Genomic DNA, 22,079 nt, shown 5'->3' on the forward strand with positions numbered 1-22,079 from the left:
CGAACCGACAAAATAATATACACAATTTTGCAATTATTTATATATAGTATATTATTTTTACAAATAATTTTGAATACTTTGTTTATTTTTTTATCAATTTTTTTTTTTATCTCCATAAGGCTAATGAACTTTACCCCTTAAACTCATTTCTTAGAAGAAATTCATGAATCCAAACTCATTCATTCAAAGAAAAAATTATGAGATTACCCTAAAAAATTGTATTTTTTATAAACTTTGTTCACTTGATTAAAGCTTATAGATCTTGAGATATTTTCTTTATAATCAATGAAAATTATAGCTCCCATAATAAAAGGATAATAACAAATTATAAGTTAAAAAATGATGAAAAAGTCTTCCCTAGTCGTAGGAAAAAAAATACCATTAGGTTTCTTAAAAATTGAAAAATCAAAACAAACTAACAACAACCAAACCGATGATTGTGTATTATATTTGATTTGATTTAATTTTAATAATTAAAAAATCAATTAAATTGATTTGATCGTGATTTTGATAAAAAATTGACCCAAACCGACCTATGTACACCTTTAGTTACAGGTTTGTCATACGGTAAAATTTACCTCGTTTACTATAGTTGCTGAGAGTGACACTTCATGGAAGCTGACACCGAAAAACCACAATTATATTAGGTCAGAACAGAATCCAAACAAAAAAGTTAACATGAAGTCAGGAACTAAAACAAACAAACAATACTAGAAAAAAGGTAGCTCACCATTCTCGTGCGTTGGGTCTAGTTGAACTGTCACTAAATTGAAAAGGTAGTCACGAGGGAGTTGATCTCAGCTTACTCCACATAGCAAGGAGACGTTTGGTAGTAGCCGGTTACAAGCTAAATTATTTATGTATTAAATTTTGTATAAATAATAGTATTATGTTTGATAGCATTCTTTTTCTATGTTAAAATTTACATCCTTGCTATCCCCGAATACTATCCTTGCCAAATGACTCTTTAGTGTTTCCACTTTTATCTTTATTTCTTTAATTGGGTTTCCACCTTGATTTTATGATTTGGCCTTTGGGAGAAGCCAAAGCCCAAAAGGAAAAGAATATTTTAAGAATTTTACTTTTAATTGTTGGAATCCCTTCAAACATACCTTTGTGTGGTAGCTAAAGATTGAAAACTAACCGAAATCAACTTGTACTTCAAACTTTTTGAAAAGGTGAATCAAAAAGAGAAAAATAAAACTTCCCTCCGTAAGTTATAATCTCCCTCCCTATCTCTTTCACTTAACTTGCTCTTTTTCTTTTACCAAACTATGAGACACAGTGTTGTAAGGGCTCGTTTGGCAATGCCAACATACTTCTTATTTACATATATACACTTAAGAGAAACTACAAAATCGAAGTAGAAATGGATTCTTCTCCTACTTGGCAGTCGTGGTGTGCCTTGTTTTATTTCTTTCTTTCTTGATTTTTGTGGGTAGATGGAAAATATAGTCAGCATGAGAAAAATGAGAGATTAATTAGACGAAGGAGGTGCCTAAATACAAACAATTTAGATATTTAGACTTGTTGTTTTAAGAGAATCAAACAATATAGTCAGCATGAGAAAAATGAGAGATTAATTAGACGAAGGAGGTGCCTAAATACAAACAATTTAGATATTTAGACTTGTTATTTTAAGAGAATCAAATAATGAAAATGCCACACATGGTATTCTTGAGTTTAGCATATTGCTGACTAGGATAACTTTGTTAGGTGCAATAATTAGTTGGTTAGTCGTGTCATGATTAGTTTGTTAGTGGTGGCATTCAATTAAGTTAGTTTGTTACAAAGCATGTGAGGTGCACGTGTATATATGTGTATATAGCTGATGTAGATCAGTGAGTTCATCATAATCTCCTCGTCTCTCATCCAAATTGTGACCTTAAAATTGATTGAAAACAGTCATCAATGGCTGAATTTAACAGGTATATAGAACAACAACTGGATGTTGAAATAGACAAATTTTATCGGGTGTTACGTGATAGAAGGTTGCATACCAAAATAATGTATAAGTTCTATAGTATAGTTAAAAGGCCAGCTAGTAATGTTGTATGAGAGTAACTGTAAGGCCGCAAATTAAAGCCCAACACACACATCCACAAAATGGGTGTTGTATAGATGCGAATGTTAAAAAGATGTGTGATCATACAAGATTAGACAAGCTTAATAATGACCACATTTCTTAGAGAATGCAAGTACCACACATTAAGACAAATTGAGGTAAGGTTGCTTGAGATAGTTTCGTCAATGTCATACATCGACCTCTAGAAGTATCGGTTCATTGGTGCAAAATCATTGTGAGTGGAAGTGTTAAATTGAAACGAGATAGACTTAAAATTACATGAAAGAAAGTTATTCGAAAGAACTACAATATCTTGAAATTCATGCAAGCTTAGGAGAAGATGAGTCATAGTGAAAGAAAAATCTACTAATTAGTTGAGAATATATTTTAGCCATGCGAGTATGTTTGTTTTAGGTTCTATGCATTTCAAGTGTGTTGTTTATTCTATAAGATATTTTATGATAATAAAAAATATAAAGGACTTCTAATACTCTTTATTTTTGCATAAAGATAGTCTCAGATGAATTTAACTGAAAAATTATTATAAGTGAAGATTCACTCCAACTTATTAATTTGGAATTGCGGTGTAGTTGTATTAGTGTGTGTATATATATATATATATATATATATATATATTTTTTTTTTTTTTTGGGGGCGGAGAGATTGGTGACTTTTTACATCCACTCTTATAAAATAGCTAGTATTTTTAAAAAAATATTCTTCCCAAAAGAATAAAAATAAATTACTCTTGTGGCTCTCTCATTTCCACAAAAGCTTTCCTTTTTTTTTTTTTTTTTTTTCCAGAATAGTATTGGCTAGGCCCCAAGTAATAAAGGACAGGCATATATACTCAAGTGTGAAAGGACATCTCTTTATGTGCTACATAGAATTCACTATTTGAAACACTCAAAATTCAAATTTACTGCGCCCAGCAAAGATTGTATACCTGTTTTACGTCCAAAGTTAGGGAGTACTCTTTTATGAGATGGAGAAAGAGAGTACCTTTCCACTACAAAAAATCATGTCTAAGCTGGTTAGTGAAAGATATGTCCACCAATGACACCTTGATCAGGTGCCACTTGCCTTTTGGGGAAAACATGACAAAGGGTAAGTTTTACCTGGTCAAATTCACCATACATCACTAATCAATGCTAAGTTTACAGTTAATTTGGAGACTGGTCCCTTCAGAACTTATATTTATACTCTCTCCGCTTCAATTTATGTGTGAACCATTTAATTAGATACGAAATTTAAGAACGTATAGACTATATAAGACTTTTAAACTTGCGAAGCCAAAGGAGTCACATATATTTTGTGTAGCTGTAAATTTTGTATCACATATTTAATAAATCATTGTCTTCAAATATAGAAAGAGGTCATTTTTTTTACATGAACTAATAAGAAAATAGATTCATATAAATTGAAATGGAGGGAGTATGATTTTCACTTTTTACTTTTTTAAACTGGTTTGAGAGGTCGACAAAGCTACAAAAAAATTACCATGCCCTATAAGGTTGCTACCCTCAATGCATCCCAACCTATTCAGGTGTATCACTACTGCTACACCACCCTAAACTTACCATCAAACATGTGCCCCCAAACACCTGCCACCATCGCCACTACCCCTGCTGCCTTTGTCATGCCCACTAACCAGCTCTTAAACTCGCCTCCATCCCACTGTCCAGCCCTCTCTCATCGTGACGTCACTAGGTATCAAAATAACATTAACAAATGTAAATCATTTTTCGATTGCTTGGCTCATCTCACTCCCACCATCACACCCCATGTAGAGAAATATAGCAGAAGAAAAGTAAATCGATGAGACCTTCTGCTAGCCCAAGATCATTAACTAAGATCGGAAGATTCAACTAAAGAAGAGGAAACTATAGAAAGGAGAACTTTGAAATGGAAGAAGGCTCTCTTGAATTGGCTTGAATGATTTTCAATTGGGTTGTGTTGGGTTGATTATAAATGTTCAAGGTCACCCTTATTTATACTTATCTAGGGATGGTTCTAGATAGAATTATCTAGATATAACTATAAAATATCTAGTTAGCCTTATCTTCTAACACTACTCTAGAATATCTAGATTTTTCTTTAAGATAATTATCTAAGATCCTACACTAGACTATTCTAGATCCCTTACTAAATATCTAGGATTTTTTGTACCTCCAAAAAATCAACTTTACTTCTTCACACCCCCCCTTAAAGTGATTTTTTGGAAACTACCCCGAGCTTGTTGCGGAAGAACTCAACCGAAGCTTTTGGGCGTGCCTTGGTGACGATCTCAGCAATATTTTCCCGACACTTCTTACTTCTTCAAATGATGATGGTTTTTCGCTAATAATTGGGCCTCCAAACAAACATGAATATGTCTTGATAAAATTTTCATCTGGGTAGCGGGTAGACTTGCCACTATTTCTTTTTGGCCTTTGCGAACCACGTGACTCATCTTCATGCTGAACTTCACATTCTTGAGTTTCCAGACTCCCTCTTTCTGTTAGCTCCTTGACAATTGTGTTATTTGGAGAAGCACCTAATTCAGTGATGATCTGACCATTAATTTCCTTCGAAGCCTCAACACCAACATAGGATCCACCACTAGATTCCCTTTCCAACTCCTCGATAAACTGTTTGGCAGCTTCAGAGCTTTCAAAAACCATACTGCTTGTATCTCCACATGAAATTGAGCCTTCAAGGTCAACCTTTTCATTTATTTGACCGTCGGCTTCTCCATCTGCTTTCAGTATTTGATCTGAGCTAGTGATTGACTCTGATACGGCAGATGATTGACCAGAGACTTCAACTTCCACTACAACTCCCTCAATGCTTTCTCCAAAATGGTCACCATTACTATATATAGTTTCAGACATTGCCTGCTCAGGTTCTACTTCAACATCTCTCACGTCTAGACTTTAATTACCAGCATCAGGATTTGCTTCGTTGATTTCCTCGATAGCAGCTGCCACGTCACTAGTTTGAACGTCTTTGGAATCTTCTTGCTTTTTGTTGATGACACCAATGCCTTCCTTCTCCACGTGATGGACCGTATTATCTCTTGAATCCATGATCCAGTCTCTTTCGAAATTGAAGGAACCCAGGGCATCTACTACTCGAGCCTCAGCTACGACGCACCTTCCCCAGTCTTTTTCTTCTGCAGCAACTTTCTCGGTTTGAGCCATGTTGCTTTCTTTGGCTCGACAAAATCTTTTTATGTGTCCTAGTTCAACACATCGGTAACATTTAATAGACTTCTTACCATAATGATTAGAAGAATCCTCCTTCTGTCTTGACGAGCTTGAACCCTCATGGAATTGAGAATACGCAATCTCTCTTGAGCCACTTTGCTTTTGCCTTACTTTAAGATTCCTTCAGTTAGCTGCAAGGGCATTTCCTTCCCCTTCTTTGATCAATACACCAGCCATCTGTTTGGCTAGTAGCTCCTGTGATGAAACTCCTCTAAGGATGGTTGTTGAGCCCATCATTAAATTGATGTAACAAAAGGAATATATTCTGACTTCAAACCACGAATGATAATTCTTCTCATTCGTGCTTCAGAGATATCCTCATTCGGATTTAATAATGAGACCTCTGAACATAAGTTCTTAATCTTCAAAAAATATTCGGCAATAGAAAGATTACCTTGAATGGTGTTAGCCAATTCATTCTCCAATATCTGTAGTCGGGCTTCATCCTTCTTGTTGAACAGCCGATCGAGGGTCCTCCATATCTCATGAGCTGATTTGCACCTTATAATATGATCAAACAAGTTGTGAGAGATGGATCTCTTCAGGATGAACTCCGCCTTCGCATTAATTTGCTTCCACTTCTTACATGCGCTGTTATTTTTCAGTCTGTCAATAGGAGGACTTGTGTAACTACCATTAACAACATCCCACAAATCCTCTCCCATAAGGTATGACTCCATACATGTCTTCCATACCTTGTAATTGGACTGATTCAACAACTCCATCCCCAATCCATTAACACGGCTGCTCAAATCCATTTAGAGAAACCAGTTGAATCTACCACTAACCCGATCTTGAAATAAAATCCAGAAGCCAACTACAGCTATGGCTCTGATACCATGTAGAGAAACATAGCAAAAGAAAAGTAAATCGATGAGACCTTTTGCTAGCCCAAGATCGTTAACTAAGATCGGAAGATTCAACTAAAGAAGAGGAAGCTATAGAAAGGAGAACTTTGAAATGGAAGAAGACTCTCTTGAATTGGCTTGAATGATTTTCAATTGGGTTGTGTTGGGTTGATTATAAATGTTCAAGGTCACCCTTATTTATACTTGTTTAGGGATGGTTCTAGATAGAATTATCTAGATATATCTACAAAATATCTAGTTAGCCTTATCTTCTAACACTACTCTAGAATATCTAGATTTTTCTTTAAGATAATTATCCAAGATCCTACACTAGACTATTCTAGATCCCTTACTAAATATCTAAGATTTTTTGTATCTCCAAAAAATCAACTTTACTTCTTCACAACCCATACGTTCAAACAAAGCTTAAATAAATTTTGAATGGCAGAATGCTATGAAGTTAGAATGTGATATCCTACTGAATAACCAAACTTGGAAAGTAGGTCCGAATGATCCGTCTAAAAAATTTGTATTTTGTGTCTTTTTAGGGTCAAACAAAAGGCTGATGACTCGATTGATTACTTCAAAGGAAGGCTAGTTGCAAAGGGCTTTACACTAAGACCAGGGTTGACTTATAGTCGATTTTCAATCCTATGGTCAAACCCACCACTATTCGTGTCATATTGTCTATTATATTGGCTTTCGCTTCAATTGGCTTCTCTAGATGTATTGTTGAGAGGTTAGTTGGGTGTTCCATGTACTGATATAAGACTTGTTGTATTCTTAATACTCAGTATTGCTTGCCTCCCGGGAATTTAAAGAGCTGAAAGAACAACTATGGATCATTTAAGTAAAGAATTCTTATACCGAGCATCTCGCTTTGAGATAATTCATTTCTATTGTTAGAAAGAATGTTTTTTTTTTGTGTGAGATACTAGTGTTGAGGTTCCGACCCTTGATGTGGTCCCAATAGTTAGTTCAGAATGTATTTTCCAGAAGATTTACCATTTATTCGATATGATGGTGACATCGATTTTGGTATTGATACCTTAACAAATACACAATCTATTTCATTCTACCTTACAAGATGGCTCTTGCTGAGCTAAAGGAGCAGTTACAAGGTCTCCTGAGTAAGTACTTCATTAGACAGAGTGTTTTCCATTAGGGGACTCTGATCTTGTTTGTGAAGAAGAATGATGGGTCTATGCATATGTGCATTAATTACAAACTGTTGAACTGTGTTACTATCGAAAACAAATATCCTTTTCCACACATTGAAGAATTGTTCCATCAGTTAAAAGGTGTCAAGTTCTTTTCTAAGATTGACTTGAGGTCTAGGTATCACTAGTTGAAATAATGACCTCGAAAAATTTAAAGACAAAATTTAGGACCTATTTTGGACATTAAGATGAGTTCAGAGTTATGCCATTTGGCTGACAAATGCTTCGACAACATTTATGAATTTGCTGAAACGATTGTTCATAGCCGTGTCTGAATTTTTTTTAATCGTTTCATTGATAATATTCTAACGTATTCCAGTAATAAAGAAGAACATGAGCAACACTGCGGATAATCTTACAGATATTGAGGGAACGTAAGCTACAAGCCACGTTTTTTAAGTGCGAATTCTGAATTGACACAATTATAGATTTATGAAGACGAAGAAGACATGGATCGAATATATCAAAATACTATAGATGGACCATCATTCCTTTTTAGTGCATACATTTGTAAAACGAATTTTGAGGTTGATAACTCATTTTTTTTTTAATAGTTTCCATTAAGCATCCTTCTTTGTAATATCATTTTAGGGTGTAATATAACTCAGTGATGATTATATAATATTTAGTTCTCTTTAGCTCTTATATTTTGTGCGCTTGTTAATTAGTGGAAGTTCGTTACTTCATTTGTTTGTATTTTTCCCTTTTGAGGATTAGTTTTGATTATTCGCCGCTAGACACTCTGTCAAGTGGTATTACAAATTCGCTTTATTTTCTTTTGATATTACATGCAGTATCTAATAATTACACCAAATTCAATTACAAGATATTCTTCAAGTGAAGAAAGCCCCTGAACCCTTTTCATTGAGTCCGCAACTTAAATGACCCAAAATGTGGTTGTAGGGACCAGAATAACACATTAAAAAAAAAAAAAGTTACCAAAAGTACCTTTTGCGCACTAATTTAGTGCGCAATAGGACTAAACTGTAACATTACAGTTTAGTCCTATTGCGCACTAAATTAGTGCGCAAAAGGGGTTATTTCATTTTCCCGACACTTGTATAAATTCAAAGTTTTGAAATTTCACGTTTTTTTCATACTTTGACCAAAGATTAGTCATATTTCAAAACACCGGAATATCAATATTTTATGTAGAACCTGATATCTTTTTCTGCGGACAATAATGTAGGCTCAATACATCAAGTGTACGTAAACGTTTTGATCGTCGTTATAGGGGTTGTAAAGTGCCCCGAAGTAAATTTTTTTGTTTGGAAACTTGTTATCTTTAGGTTTTAAGTGTTTTATTTTATAAGGTTTTGATTTAAGCGTTTTATTATTTAGTCAGGACATTACATTATTAAGGATATGTCGAGATTGTTTTCAAGTTTTTTTTTTTTGCCGTTCATAATTCAAGACAATCTGAATACATCAAGAAGAATTAAAATACATTGATAATTCAAGGCAATTCCAATACGAGAGGTTCTTCCACCACTATGGCCCCGTAGGTGACACAAACGCTTATCATGGCCAAACTCCTTACATGTCGAGCACCTTCGAGAGTATGTCCTATCCAGAACATCCATTTGATTGGGAATCCAAGTTCGTGCATTAACATGAATTTTACCAATATACTCCTTGTTAGCAATCATTGAAAATGGCTCGTTTGGCTAATAAGATTGATCACCAAGTGAGTAAAAACCTCCGACATATGCTTTAAGATAATTTTTGACATTGTATTTGGGTGCCACATAACTGGATACCATTTCCCATTGCCTTGAAACACTCTATGGCATGAGAACACGGCATGTGGTATGATTGCCACTTACCACAACTACACGTTCTCATTCTCTCATAAACGGTATGAAAGTTTCCTCCCCGATCTTGGTAATAACCTGTCCGGACTTCATATACACATTCAGCATAGTTATACTCTACCATCTGGTTAGCTCACATTTTTTCCTATAATGCTCGAACATTTGTGCAGGTTTTCGCATCAATTTTCCACCATCTGCTAATATGGCTCTGGCATGTCTTGTTCTAGTGGCAAATGATGAGACCAATGTGCATATGTATTTTCTGCTCGTACTCTGTCAAATTATAATAAAGTTTAAGATATCGTACCACAGAGATTGGAACCACCTAGGCTATAGATTTGTATTATTTTTGTTACTATTTGAGAAGATCAAATTGATGAAAAGAGAGTTGTTCAAAAGTCTTGAAAAGTATGATAACAAAATAAGAAATATTTTGGATTTTTCTAATAAAATATAGAGGTTGGGAGATTTTGAATCGGCAAGATAAAATTATTATAATAAATCAAAAGTTTATTATTTATTTCTCTATTTAAAGAATGATTGCTTATTTCTAAAACAATCACTCCACATAACGACAATATGTTAATAGCACCACTCTCGCTTATACTATTAATTTATTGACAATTAATTAGTGACATTAAACAATAATTAATTAATAACACCTCTTTCAATTAGCGTAGTTAACCAATTAAAGTTTGTAGTTAATCAATTAAAATAATGGCTTCAAATAAGAATTATCTTAGTTGAGTGCACCAAGTGAACAAAAGCCTCTTTCAATTAGCTTTTGCTAAATCAATAAACTTATTTGAGTCAATCCCTCCGTGAGAATTAGGATTGAAAGAAACAAGACAAAGATCCCTTAAATCAACAAACTTATTTAAGTCAATCCCTCCGTGAGAATTAGGACTGAAAGAAATAAGATAAAGATCATTTAAATCAATAAACTTATTTGAGTTAATCCCTCCGCGAGAATTAGGACTAAAAGAAATAAGATAAAGATCATTTAAATCAATAAACTAGTTGAAATCATTCTCTTCTCCCGAATAAGAAATAAAATAACAGGATAAAGATTTTTGTATAGAGATATAATTGTATCCAATAATAGATATAATTAATATCAAATACCTTGGTATATAAAGATGAGAAAGAGAAAATCCCAACATAAGAAGATAATAAAATAAAGATGTTTATTATAATAGCTTCATCAAGCTTCATCTAGTATCCCAACCAACGAAACTTACTCCATTATGGAGTAGAAAAACTAAATAGAAATAAGGACTAAGAGAATATTTTTACTACAAGAAAGAGCCAAGAGAGACATCAAGACTAGTTCTTGTGTCCTCTTCACTATTGGATGCAAATAGGATGAAAGATTGGTTTTATTTCTTCTTCAAACATGTGCCTATTTATAGGAGAATTCCTACAAGGCTTTGGTGAAAAATGGCAAGAGAATATCAATATAATATTATATCCTTGATGAAAATTTGACATGATAATTTATCATGCTATCTTGGTGAGAAATTGATATGATAATTTGTCATGAAATCTTGGTGACAATATGCCATAACTTTGTATCTCTTGACTTTGTGTCGTCTTTGGTGAAGTTTTCATGGATACATCCTCCTTCGTGGACTTTTATTTCTTACTTTTTCTCTTTTTCTATGTATTCTTTTTCCTGCAAGATTTGTTAGAAAAGTACGAGAATATGATATAAATTATTCATATTTTATTTTAAAATATTATAATTTTGTACTGAAATTACATGAATAATTTATATCCATCAGCAAACCGTTCCACAATATGCTTGAAAGTCATTCTCAACATTGAGTAACGGGCAGTCCCCGAGCAGATTTTAGTAAAGCATTGAATGAGTCCGAGCTATTTGTTGTCAGCATCCCCCCGTCCTGCCTCCATCCACATATAATGTCCATTTCTCAACCTCGATATCCTTCAACCAATTATATGCTATTGGATTCACTGTCTTGATCATCTCCATCTGTATAAGAAACTTTTTTTTGTTAATGCTCCATTGCAGCCGCCACATCAATTTGTTTAGTGTGCTGTTTTCAAATTTTGTTTGAAAATTTGCTTTTATGTGCCTTAAACAAAAGTGATGGTAAGCAAAGGGAGACTGCCACCCCGAAAAATTAGACATACTGTGTAATATGGCTTGATGTCGATCAAATAGCACGCATATGCCCATATGATCCTTAATATCATATCATCTCAATGTGTCAAAAACATTCTCCATGTGTTGTTGCTTTCGTTAGCGGCAATGGCGAAAGCAAGAGGGAATATCGACCTATTAGCATCCATCCCAACTGCAATCAGTAGCTTGATATCGTATACCCCGTACACATGCGTGCCATCTATGGATATGACTGGCAGACAATGAGCAAAACCACCAATGCATGGTTTGAATGTCCAAAACACAAAATTAAAAATAGTACCGGCAAAATTGAGTGGAATTGGCGTGTTAGGGAGATTGAAATGCTAGAACAAAACTTGAGGGCACTGGGACTCAAACGTCCAAAAAGTCGTGCTACGTCAATGCCTCGTAGTACACTACAAGAGTTCAATTTTGCTCTTAACCGTTTACGCGAAGAGAACAATTGGATGAAAATATGTTGCCTCAGGGTAGAATATGATCAATAAGGTTACATCAGATTCAGATCCAAGTGGGATTCGGACTGTGAGATGTCCGATGAAGATGACTCCCCGTGATCCTATTAATATTTTTTATAATAAAGTAAGTAGGTAGGGTCATAAGGAGGACCCCAAGGGTACTTGGGGTTTTGCAACTATATAAGTAGCCTTTCATTTGTTATTAAACTACAACATATTCAATGTCGAGTAGTAGAAATGTAGATTGGTCGGTATTTCTTCCAAATGATTCAAATAGCAGTGGTGATGAAAGCTCAAATCATAGCAGCTATTCCGATGAACCGAGTTTTCTTGATAATAATGAATTCGTGCTAGATGATTTGAAGCCCTATGTTACACCTCGTAATTTCAGAGAAGCACTTATTAAATTTGAACGTAAGTATATCGAGCTACGGCTAAGTTAAACAACTTTGGATTATGAGGAACGAAGCATTATTAAGTATATTGTATGAGTAAAGGATGAATTACGATCTGTAAGTCGTATCCTGAAGGACAACCTTGGAACCAAAAGACATGACTATTATCAAGTACGATTAATGATAAATATCATGTATGAAGAGTTTCGGAAGGTTCCAGGACCAAGCAAATCGAAGAAAATAAGTTTGTCGAAAATTTAAAAATTGGTAGAATTTTTGACAGAATTTTGGGTCAATTTTGGAGGGATATATCTCCTAGTATATTAGGAGTTTTAAGGTGTTTCAAAAGCCCAAAATGAAGTTTGTCGAGTCTAGTTTCCAACGCAATAAACCGCTTGTCGATACGACATCGGAGTAGAGAATTATGGACATTTACAAGTTAGTGACGGAATATAAACGCGCTACGAAGAACCTGCTACAAAAAGATTGCCGCTTTCACATACAAGATACCCGAACCGACTTTAAACCTTATAAAAGGGGTTTTACCTTTTATTTTTCATCCAAAAACCTCTCAAAATATCCCGAACTCTTTAGAATAATCCCCCAACTTCTGTTCATAGAATTTTAGCGCAAATTAAGTGAAATCTCCGGATTTAAGTCCGAACAACGTATAGTTATGATTATAAAATTGTATAGCGACGAGTTTTGGCTCAAGTTCAAGGGGGAAAATGAAGATATCGCAATATTAACTGAAGTAAGGTATGAATCTCTTCTTATTAATGTTAGTTTTGGTTTATTTACGGATATAAAGTTGTTAAATAGTCGTATAACGAGTTGGTTAGTTGTGGAACATGGAAAACATCGTGTGGGATGTTTATGGAACATGATGGTGTTGGAAATGATGTTTTTGATGTTGGTATTGTTGTTGTTGTTGTTGTTGTTGTTGGTTGTTGGATTGTGATTTCGGGCTAGTCATATAAACAGGGGAGATGTTGCCCGAATTTCGGCAGATTTTAAATGGGTTTTAATTAAAGGCTTGAGATAAGTGTATGATGGTGCGCCTAACAATAATATGAATGGTCTTATATGTAGATTACGAGACTACGAACGATCATAACTAGAATGCAAGACATGAGGTTGGTTGGAAAGTCGGAAAGTAAGCTTCCAGGTATGTTAAGGCTAAACCTTTCTTTCTTAAGGCATGATTCTTTTGTTGTGAACCTATACATGATATCTTCAATAACCTCGTTTCTAAAAGTACCAAATCTTACAGTTCTCGATGTTCTTGTGATATCCTTGAGCTTCTTTCATGGCTATTGATGTTATTCATTGATGTTGATCTCATCTTATGACTTTGTTCTTTCAAGGTGAGATGTGTTCATGATGACGGTTCCATAATAATAATCCAATGAGTTTAGGAACAGGTTCTTAAGAAATGTTTTATAGGACATGAATAGAGTGCTAGCAGAGGATCTCTAATGAGGTATTTAATGTTCGAAAAGAGGTTCATGTTGTATCTTAGGATTTGGTTATAGTCTAGTCAAGTGGGAAGAAGTACTAATGGCTGCTGTGCTTATAAGTCTTATGTGATTATGTAGACCCTACGGGTTAAGTGATGACCACGGGAAGTGTATAGAGATTACTTGTAGAAGTTTAGTTATGATGTTGATTATAATTACCACTGGTCTACGACCAGTCGGGCAGATGTTACCACCGTGCTACGGCCGGTTGGGCAGATATGTGTTTACCACCATGCTACGGCTAGTTGGGCAGTTATTACCACCGAGCTACGGCCGGTTGGGCAGTTACCACTGATCAGTCGGGCATTTACGCTCTACAGTTGGGCGATAATCGGACGGGCAGTTATTACCACTGAGCTACGGCCGGTGGGCAGTTACCACTGATCAGTCGGGCAGTTGCGCTCTACCATCGAGCGATAATCGGGCAAGCAGTTATTACTATCGAGCTACGGCCAGTTGGGCGATTACCAACGATCGGTTGGCTAGTTAGCACTAGACTGAAGAATTAAGTTAGAGATACGATCTTCCATGATTCAGTTAAAGATATGAGATTATTAAGAGACATGCGTACTAGATTCTCATCGGTAAGTCAGAAGTGCCATGTTGATTCTTATCCTCTTTCTTTGCGGCATATGTTGATTATATTACATTTCCGTTTTACATACTTGGTACATTATTCGTACTGACGTCCTTTCTTGTGGACGATGTGTTCATGCCCGTAGGTGAAGACAGACGGGACGAGGATCTTCCGCAGTAGGCTGCTTTCAGGTATCAGTTTTGATTGGTGGGCTCCATTTCTTCCTGGAGCATTGCCGAGTCTTAGTTGTATATGTTTTTTTGTGACAAGAGGGTATGTCGGGGGCCCTGTCCCGACTTGTGTACTTCAGTCATATTCATAGAGGCTTTGCAGACAAATTCTGTGACGCTCGGTTATGTTTTGTTAGTGGATATGTGGACATCGCAGGCCCATTGTATATATACGTACGCATGATATTATATTCATAGTTGGCCTTCTTGGCCTTATTTTGCCGTTTGAGACATAGAGGATGCGAGTTATCAGTTGGTTCGCTCGGTTTTCGTAAGGTGTCGGGTGCCAATCACGCCTCACCAAGGTTGGGGCGTGACAAAGTGGTATCAGAGCAGGTCTGTCCTAGGGTTGTCTGCAAGCCGTGTCTAGCAGAGTCTTGTTTATGGTGTGCAGTGCACCACACTTATAAACAGGAGGCTGCCAGGCATCTAGGAAGATTTCTTTTCTTTCTTATCTTAGATCGTGCGATAGAATTGTGTTATGAGGATTCTCTTTCTCCTGACCATATGTTGTGATTTTAGCGATGCCTATGAAGAGAAAAGCAACGGCAGCCCAGAAGGGCAAGGCAGTGGCCGGAAGAAGGACTAAGGTCCCTCAGAGTTTAACATTCGAGGACGAATATTTTTAGAGGGGGGAGGCGGGGGAGGATGTTACACCCCGTACTTTTAGAGAAATACTTATTAAATTTGAACGTAAGTATGTCGAGCTATGGCTAAGTAAAACAACTTTGAATTATGAGGAACGAAGCATTATTAAGTATATTTTATGAGTAAAGGATGAATTACGATCTCGTAAGTCATAACAGAAAAGGACAACCTTGGAACCAAAGGACATGACTATTATCAAGTACGATTAATGATAAATATCATGTATGGAGAGTTTCGGAAGGTTCCGGGACCAAGCAAATCGAAGAAAATAAGTTTGTCGAAAATTTGGAAATTGGTAGAATTTTTGATAGAATTTTGGGTCAAATTTAGAGGGATATATCTCCTAGTATATTAGGAGTTTTAAGGTGTTTCAAAAGCCCAAAATGAAGTTTGTCGAGTCTAGTTTCCAACGCAATAAACCGCTCGTCGATACGACGTCGGAGTAGAGAATTATGGACATTTACAAGTTAGACTGACAGAGCAAAAACGCGCGCTACCGTAATCGAACTACTACAGTAACTGCTACAACACTTTTTGGGTCATTTAAGTTGTGGATTACCTTTTCATTGGTCTATGGATTGGTCTATTTAGAACCATAGAAAAACATAGATATATTAAAAACTTAGCTTTGTGTGTTCATTTGGCAATTGACGGTACCTCTCTCTCTATTTGCAGGTGTGCTCTGAAATGCGCATTCCACAACTACCCCCTAATCTATATATGAGTGAGTGTAACAGTGATTTCTCTCGACCAATGTGATTTGATTGTCTTTTCTTTTTCTCTCTCTGCTTATATTAGCTCAGAACTGATAGATATCAGTATATATATTGTCATAATCCTAATACCAATAATAACACTAGCCTTTCACTTCATCCAATCACACCCACATCTCTTCACTACCATTCTTGATTTTCTCCTCCTTTTCATTTCTCTCTATCATTTCATTTCCTTCTTTATTAACAAAAGGAAAAAAAAAAAAAAGTCTTGTTACTGTCTCGGTATCTTTCTTTGCCTTGTTAATTAAATGGCTGAAGGATTTGAACCTTACCATGTCCCACAACAAAGCAGAAGAGATAAGCTTAGAGTTTTACTTGATGATAATAATAGCCTACAAAATTGTCAAGTTCCTCTTTATGATCCATCCATTGTTCTACCTTCAGATTTGTCAATTTTTCAAGAAATTAATGGCAATCCTTTTCTTTATACACCTCAAATTCCAAGATTTCTTGATCAATCTTTCCATAGAACAGAACCGCTATCTTCTTCAGTAACTATAGCTCATAATAGTAATAATACTAGTAATACAAATGGTCAAGGTAATTTATCTTTGTCTTTGTCATCTCTTCATCACACTAGTACTTCTAATAATGACTTGTCATCAAAGAGTACTACTACTGTTACTACTAGTTGTGTCCCACTTGGACCTTTTACGGGGTATTCTATAATTTTAAAGAGATCAAGGTTCTTGAAACCTGCACAAAATTTGTTGGAAGAATTGTGTGATTTGGGTAAGGGAATTAATTATGCTGATGATGATGATTCCAATTTGATAATGGATCCTCCACAAGCTTATAGTAATGGAGATGAGGAATATGGGAAGAAGAAATCCAGGTTAATTTCGATGCTTGATGAGGTACTTTCTATAATTTTGTACAGTCATGAGGCTTCTCTTGGCATTTCAAGATTCATGTTTTTGTCTTTTTTTTTCCTACTCGTTATTCAGTATTCGTTTTAGGTTTTCGAGCATAGATTCCCATTAAAAGAAAAGTGTTTCTACCAAGATGTTTTCTTAATTTTAGAGCTCGAATTTGAAATCTCTTGTTAGGAGCGAAGGTGTGCAAAAATTGTATCAATCCACCATAACTTTTGGTGGTGTTGCTTTTGTCAAATCAAAGTTGAGTTGGGAGTGTAATGTACACATTTTCTTGCTTATGATACTATTTGGTTCCTTTTTAAAATTATGAAAAAGTAAAAGTTTTTTTTTAATGTATAGTAGGGAGGAGAATTAGCTTGTTTCTGCAATGTAGGAACTTCTTTGTTTGGCCATCGACTTTACTTGCAATTACTCAAGTCTTTTTGGCAAGTTAAACTTTAGCCATCATAATTCTGTAAGCACGGGAATATACATTAACGAGGAATATTTCAAGTAAAATGGTCTTTTTTTATTTAAAGAATTTTTATTTTGTTTCAAGTAAAGTTCCTGTCAAGCACAAATTCAATTTTTAAATTTTCTTTTCCAAATTTTACTTCAAATATACTATTTTTTCCAAGTTCAACCAAATGTTGTCCAATTGTCTTACTTCCTAATTAGCACTGCTTTACACTTTTATCTTATGATTCTATCCAGCTGTTCCTTATGGAAACTCCAATACTCTTCTTTCACTAGCATATATGTGTGAAATCAAAAGAAGAGAGAACTAGAGATTCTTTAAATGTCCGTACAAGCATGCACTATGAGATTTTTGGGTATTTAGAAGCTTTTAGAATATTAGGATTAATATTTTAACGTAATTTATGGCTTTTGCTTATAATGTGTTGTGGGCAACCTAGGCTAGATGCCTGTGTCATATAGGCGTACAGGTTCTTATAGATCACTAAGTTATCTTTTTCGGAAAAGGTGATTTAGGGAATATATGCACAAAAATTGGTGCCTTAATTAAAGTGTCATGGATAAGAATTCTAATAATATATATATTTCAGTTTATGTGATATATTTTGATTTTGCATAAAAATGAAGTAAAAATAATGTTTTTTAAAGTTTTAAATATGACATAATATTTGTGTAGCAGTGAAACTTTGAATCTTGTAATTTTAAACAAGTCATAATATTTTTGTGACTATAAATGCTTTTTATTAACATGAGAAGTTTTCGGTTAAATGTTTTCAAATATAAAGTGTGTCATTTTTAAAAAATAATTTAATAAGGAAAAAATAGTATCACATAAAATTTGGATTATTGTGTATAAATCAATAATAGGAGTCCATCTAAAAGGGTTTATCCTAGGAAGAAAAGTTTTTCTAAAGAAAATTATTGTACCTTAAACTTAGTAAAGATCATGAATTACTGTACCTTACCACTTCACTGGACTTCTGTCCTTGTATCTTAACTTAGTTTTGTGCACCTCATTATCTAAGAGATATATAGATGTATATATATAAAAAACCTCAAACGAATGCTAATTGAAATTTAAGTGTTTTCCTATTTATTACGGATTTGTAACATGCTTTGGAGGAGTCGATCGGGATTAGAAAATGTTCAGCTTTATATTTTTTGCTCTTTGAATTTAATTGTCATGTCACATTTGCTGCAAAAAAAATTGATATATTAATTTGAGAATGCATGTAACGCTAAAGAAATTTCAAAATGGATTTGATTTAATCCACTCTTAGTAGTTTACCTACAATTAACTTATAAATGATTCGATATTGCAAAAACATTTGCATTTTTATTGTGTAGAAGGTAAATTCATCCAATAGACGTTGTTGCTTTTCTTCACAAAAATCTAGTTCCACATGCATGTAAATAGCTGAAGGTAGAAAAATAGTACTCCCCTCAGTCCGAAATGAAGCATAAAATTACTTTACACTTTCTACACGAAACACGCTTCGGTAGGGCAGGCCTCTTCATAGTGTAGCATACACGATAAATGTGTAATATACAGTTACACGTGGGGCAACAATGAGTGAAAAATCTTAATCACAACCAACCCCACCAAAGTACCCCCTACCCCCCACCCCACCCCAAAAAAAAAAAAAAAATTGCAGGTAACAAGCTTTATTTTTTTATGAATCGTTATTCCGTAGTTATCGGTGATTGAAGCTAAATTGCGTCGGTAAGTTTTCTTGGAAAACTCACGACTTTAATGAAACAAAATATTCCGTCCGGTTCAAAATAAGTGTTCAACCCTTAAGTAAATATTAACTCCAAAAAAAAATAAATATTTTGATTAAATTATCCTTAAATAAATACTACCTAATTACTATAATTTCTTGATTACATAAAAAAACTCACTTATTTAAACAGGGGTAGAAGTATTTTAATTAACCCAAACAATCTTTTGCTGCTTTTGATAAAATTTTGTGGGATCACCTTTCAGGTATACCAAAAGTATAAGCAGTACCATCAGCAGCTACAAATGGTTGTGGCATCTTTTGAATCAGTTGCTGGACTTGGAAATGCAGCACCCTTTGCAAACATAGCTTTAAAAACAATGTCCAAACACTTCAAGTGCCTTAAAGATGCCATCACTGACCAAATACAATTTACAAGCAAATCTTCTCATAATGGTCATTTAAATTGTGAAAGACATTCAGATCCTATTCCAAGAGTTGGAATTCCTGGCAAAGAACTCTATTGCCAAAGACCAGAAACTCAACCTGTTTGGAGACCACAAAGAGGGCTACCTGAACGTGCAGTGACTGTTCTTAGAGCTTGGTTGTTTGACCATTTTCTTCACCCGTAAGTATTATGAATATTAATTGGATTTCACTTATACTCCTGTATCTGTACAGTCAAATAATTAGTGAACCTTAGATATAGAGATATTTTTAGAATTAGTAGGCATTTGGCAATAGAAACCCCAAAAAATTCAATTTTTTTGGAATTTTGGAGTTGGAGTTGGCCATAGTTTTTGCAAATAGTATTTTCTTGTTGAAATGTGCTTTTTTAACAAGATTTTGGTTGTGAAAATAGTGAAAAATAATTTTTTCTTATTTTTCAAATTCCAAATACAACTTGAAATTGCATTTAGAATTTTTATGGCCAAACACTAATTTTTTAAAAAAGTGATAAAAATTTCCGGAAAAAAAAGTGAATAATTCTTATGGCCAAATAGTCCTTAATGTGTTTCTTTTTATTATTTACTAGAGTAATTATGATCTGAAAATCGGTGGGGGCAAGTGTTCGGATATTATGACATAGCTGGAGGTGCTCAACAAACATTTTGGTCCTTCTAAAAACTTTTTGGGCTTTTGATTGATACAAAAACTACTTTTTTGTGCAACCAATATTCATACCTCATTAGAAGTTATTAGATGAAATTCTTTGATTTTTTACCTAGAAGATAATAATTCCTGTCAATGTATTTCAACCGATTATAACGTGTTATTTACTGCTTTTTTAGGCTATCAAAATAGGATTACTATAGACAATTACACATTTTGTAAGATATGATGGTGTAAAAAGACTGTACATTTGTTAGGCACATAAGTTAAACTCATACTATGAATTAAGTGGCTACCTCTCTACAATATACTATTGTTTTAGAGATCATATAGAGTTTTTTGTCTCTTATTTTTGACTCGTAGAGATTGTTCTTGTTGTTGCAGTTACCCCACGGATACTGACAAAGTAATGTTAGCCAAACAGACTGGCCTCTCAAGGAATCAGGTTTGTATATCTTCAATACATGTAAAATTATTTTTACACGATTAACATAGTTTAACTTATTACAGCAAGTTAGTTACCACTTTTATCAGGTTGCTAATACGTTATGCTATTACCTAGCTAATACAAAAGTTATGATGAATCAGGTTTCGAATTGGTTCATCAATGCAAGAGTAAGACTTTGGAAACCTATGGTAGAGGAGATACACATGCTTGAAACCAGGGAGTCTCATAATAAATCTTCACAAAGGGAAGGACAAAATAACAGTAACAATAATACTCCAATTGAACATTTTCCTACAACTAATTCATATGCATGTGAAAGTAGTACTCCATCTACATCTACACCAAGATTACAAGGCATTCCATCAAAACGAAGCCGAAGTGACTTAGCAAATATTCCCAATAATATTGGAAGAGCCGCGGATTCAATAAACTTATCATACGGCAATTTGTTAAGTACTGGAGCCGGAGGTGGCGTGTCCTTAACCTTAGGACTTCATCAGAACTCAGGCAATATTGGTTTATCAGAGCCCTTCCCGATGAATGCAGCTCGACGTTTTGGTATTGAAAATAATACGAATAGTGGGAGGTTTATGTTTGGTGGATTTGAAGAACACAATGTACAGTTTGGAAGAAATAATACGATGGTTGGTGGGCAGTTTTTGCATGAATTTGCCGGTTGAAGAAGATTTTGTGCTTTTGCATTTCATGGGGCAATGAAAGTTATAGCAGGGTGTTTGGAGTGACATTGTTCTTATGGACATATTACTATCCTATTCGGAAAGCTTTTTCGTTATATGCTACTAATATTTGCTCTGCTATTCCGCCCAAGCATGATTGAAGAAGAGTTACGGGGCGTACTTCAAAATTACGCCATCGGGCATACTGTGTGTAATGATAAGCCTTCTAAATTTGACCTTAAAAAACTAAGAGGCTTCAGTTTGATACACTTCTCCAGAATGCTGCATGACCAACTGAGGCTCGTTCTTCAATTGAATGTTGATCGCCAGGTTCTGAGGTAGTAGGTATATATATTTCAATTTCATGGTGTCTCTGCTTCTAGTTGCTAGTAAATATTGTTTGTTTACACTTCACCCCTAGAATACTTTCCATTATTTGCCTCTAGAATACTTTCCATTATTTGCCTTCATATATTTTTCTGAGAACAGAAGATTATGACTATCTATATAAAGTTCTTTCAAGGATTAATCATATGGAAGATCCATACAACAATAAGAACATACCCAGTGAAATCCCAGTAAGTGGGGTCTGGGGAGGGTAGGTGTACGCAGACCTTACCTCTATCTTGGAAGCTAGAGAGGCTGTTTCCGGAATATCCATGATTGAAAAAATATTAGACATAATTATCTGTCAGATTGTGCATATACAAACCTACCCAGGTTTTCGGGGGAAAAAAGACACCTAGAACCAAGGGTATATCCTAATTAAGTTACAGGACTCGGGTGCGGGTATCCGATACGGGTACGGATTCGAGTGTCG

General features: G+C 34.8%; 2 protein-coding genes across 2 annotated transcripts; one reads left to right on the forward strand and one right to left on the reverse strand.

Annotated features, from left to right (window-relative positions):
* Positions 1-4,029: 4,029 nt before the first annotated feature.
* LOC132058475 (uncharacterized) lies at positions 4,030-5,837 on the reverse strand. Its single transcript, XM_059450963.1, has 2 exons — positions 5,708-5,837; positions 4,030-5,508 (listed from the first exon to the last, which is right to left on the reverse strand). The coding sequence occupies exon 2, from the start codon at positions 4,936-4,938 to the stop codon at positions 4,291-4,293; it is 648 nt and encodes a 215-aa protein (XP_059306946.1). The 5' UTR covers positions 4,939-5,508; positions 5,708-5,837; the 3' UTR covers positions 4,030-4,290.
* Positions 5,838-15,827: 9,990 nt separating this feature from the next.
* Positions 15,828-21,788, forward strand: LOC132057086 (BEL1-like homeodomain protein 9). Its single transcript, XM_059449525.1, has 4 exons — positions 15,828-16,823; positions 19,288-19,649; positions 20,519-20,579; positions 20,723-21,788. The coding sequence occupies exons 1-4, from the start codon at positions 16,215-16,217 to the stop codon at positions 21,260-21,262; spliced, it is 1,572 nt and encodes a 523-aa protein (XP_059305508.1). The 5' UTR covers positions 15,828-16,214; the 3' UTR covers positions 21,263-21,788.
* The last annotated feature ends 291 nt before the right edge of the window (positions 21,789-22,079 follow it).

Source organism: Lycium ferocissimum, chromosome 5, assembly GCF_029784015.1.
Source record: "Lycium ferocissimum isolate CSIRO_LF1 chromosome 5, AGI_CSIRO_Lferr_CH_V1, whole genome shotgun sequence".
NCBI lineage: Eukaryota > Viridiplantae > Streptophyta > Magnoliopsida > Solanales > Solanaceae > Lycium > Lycium ferocissimum.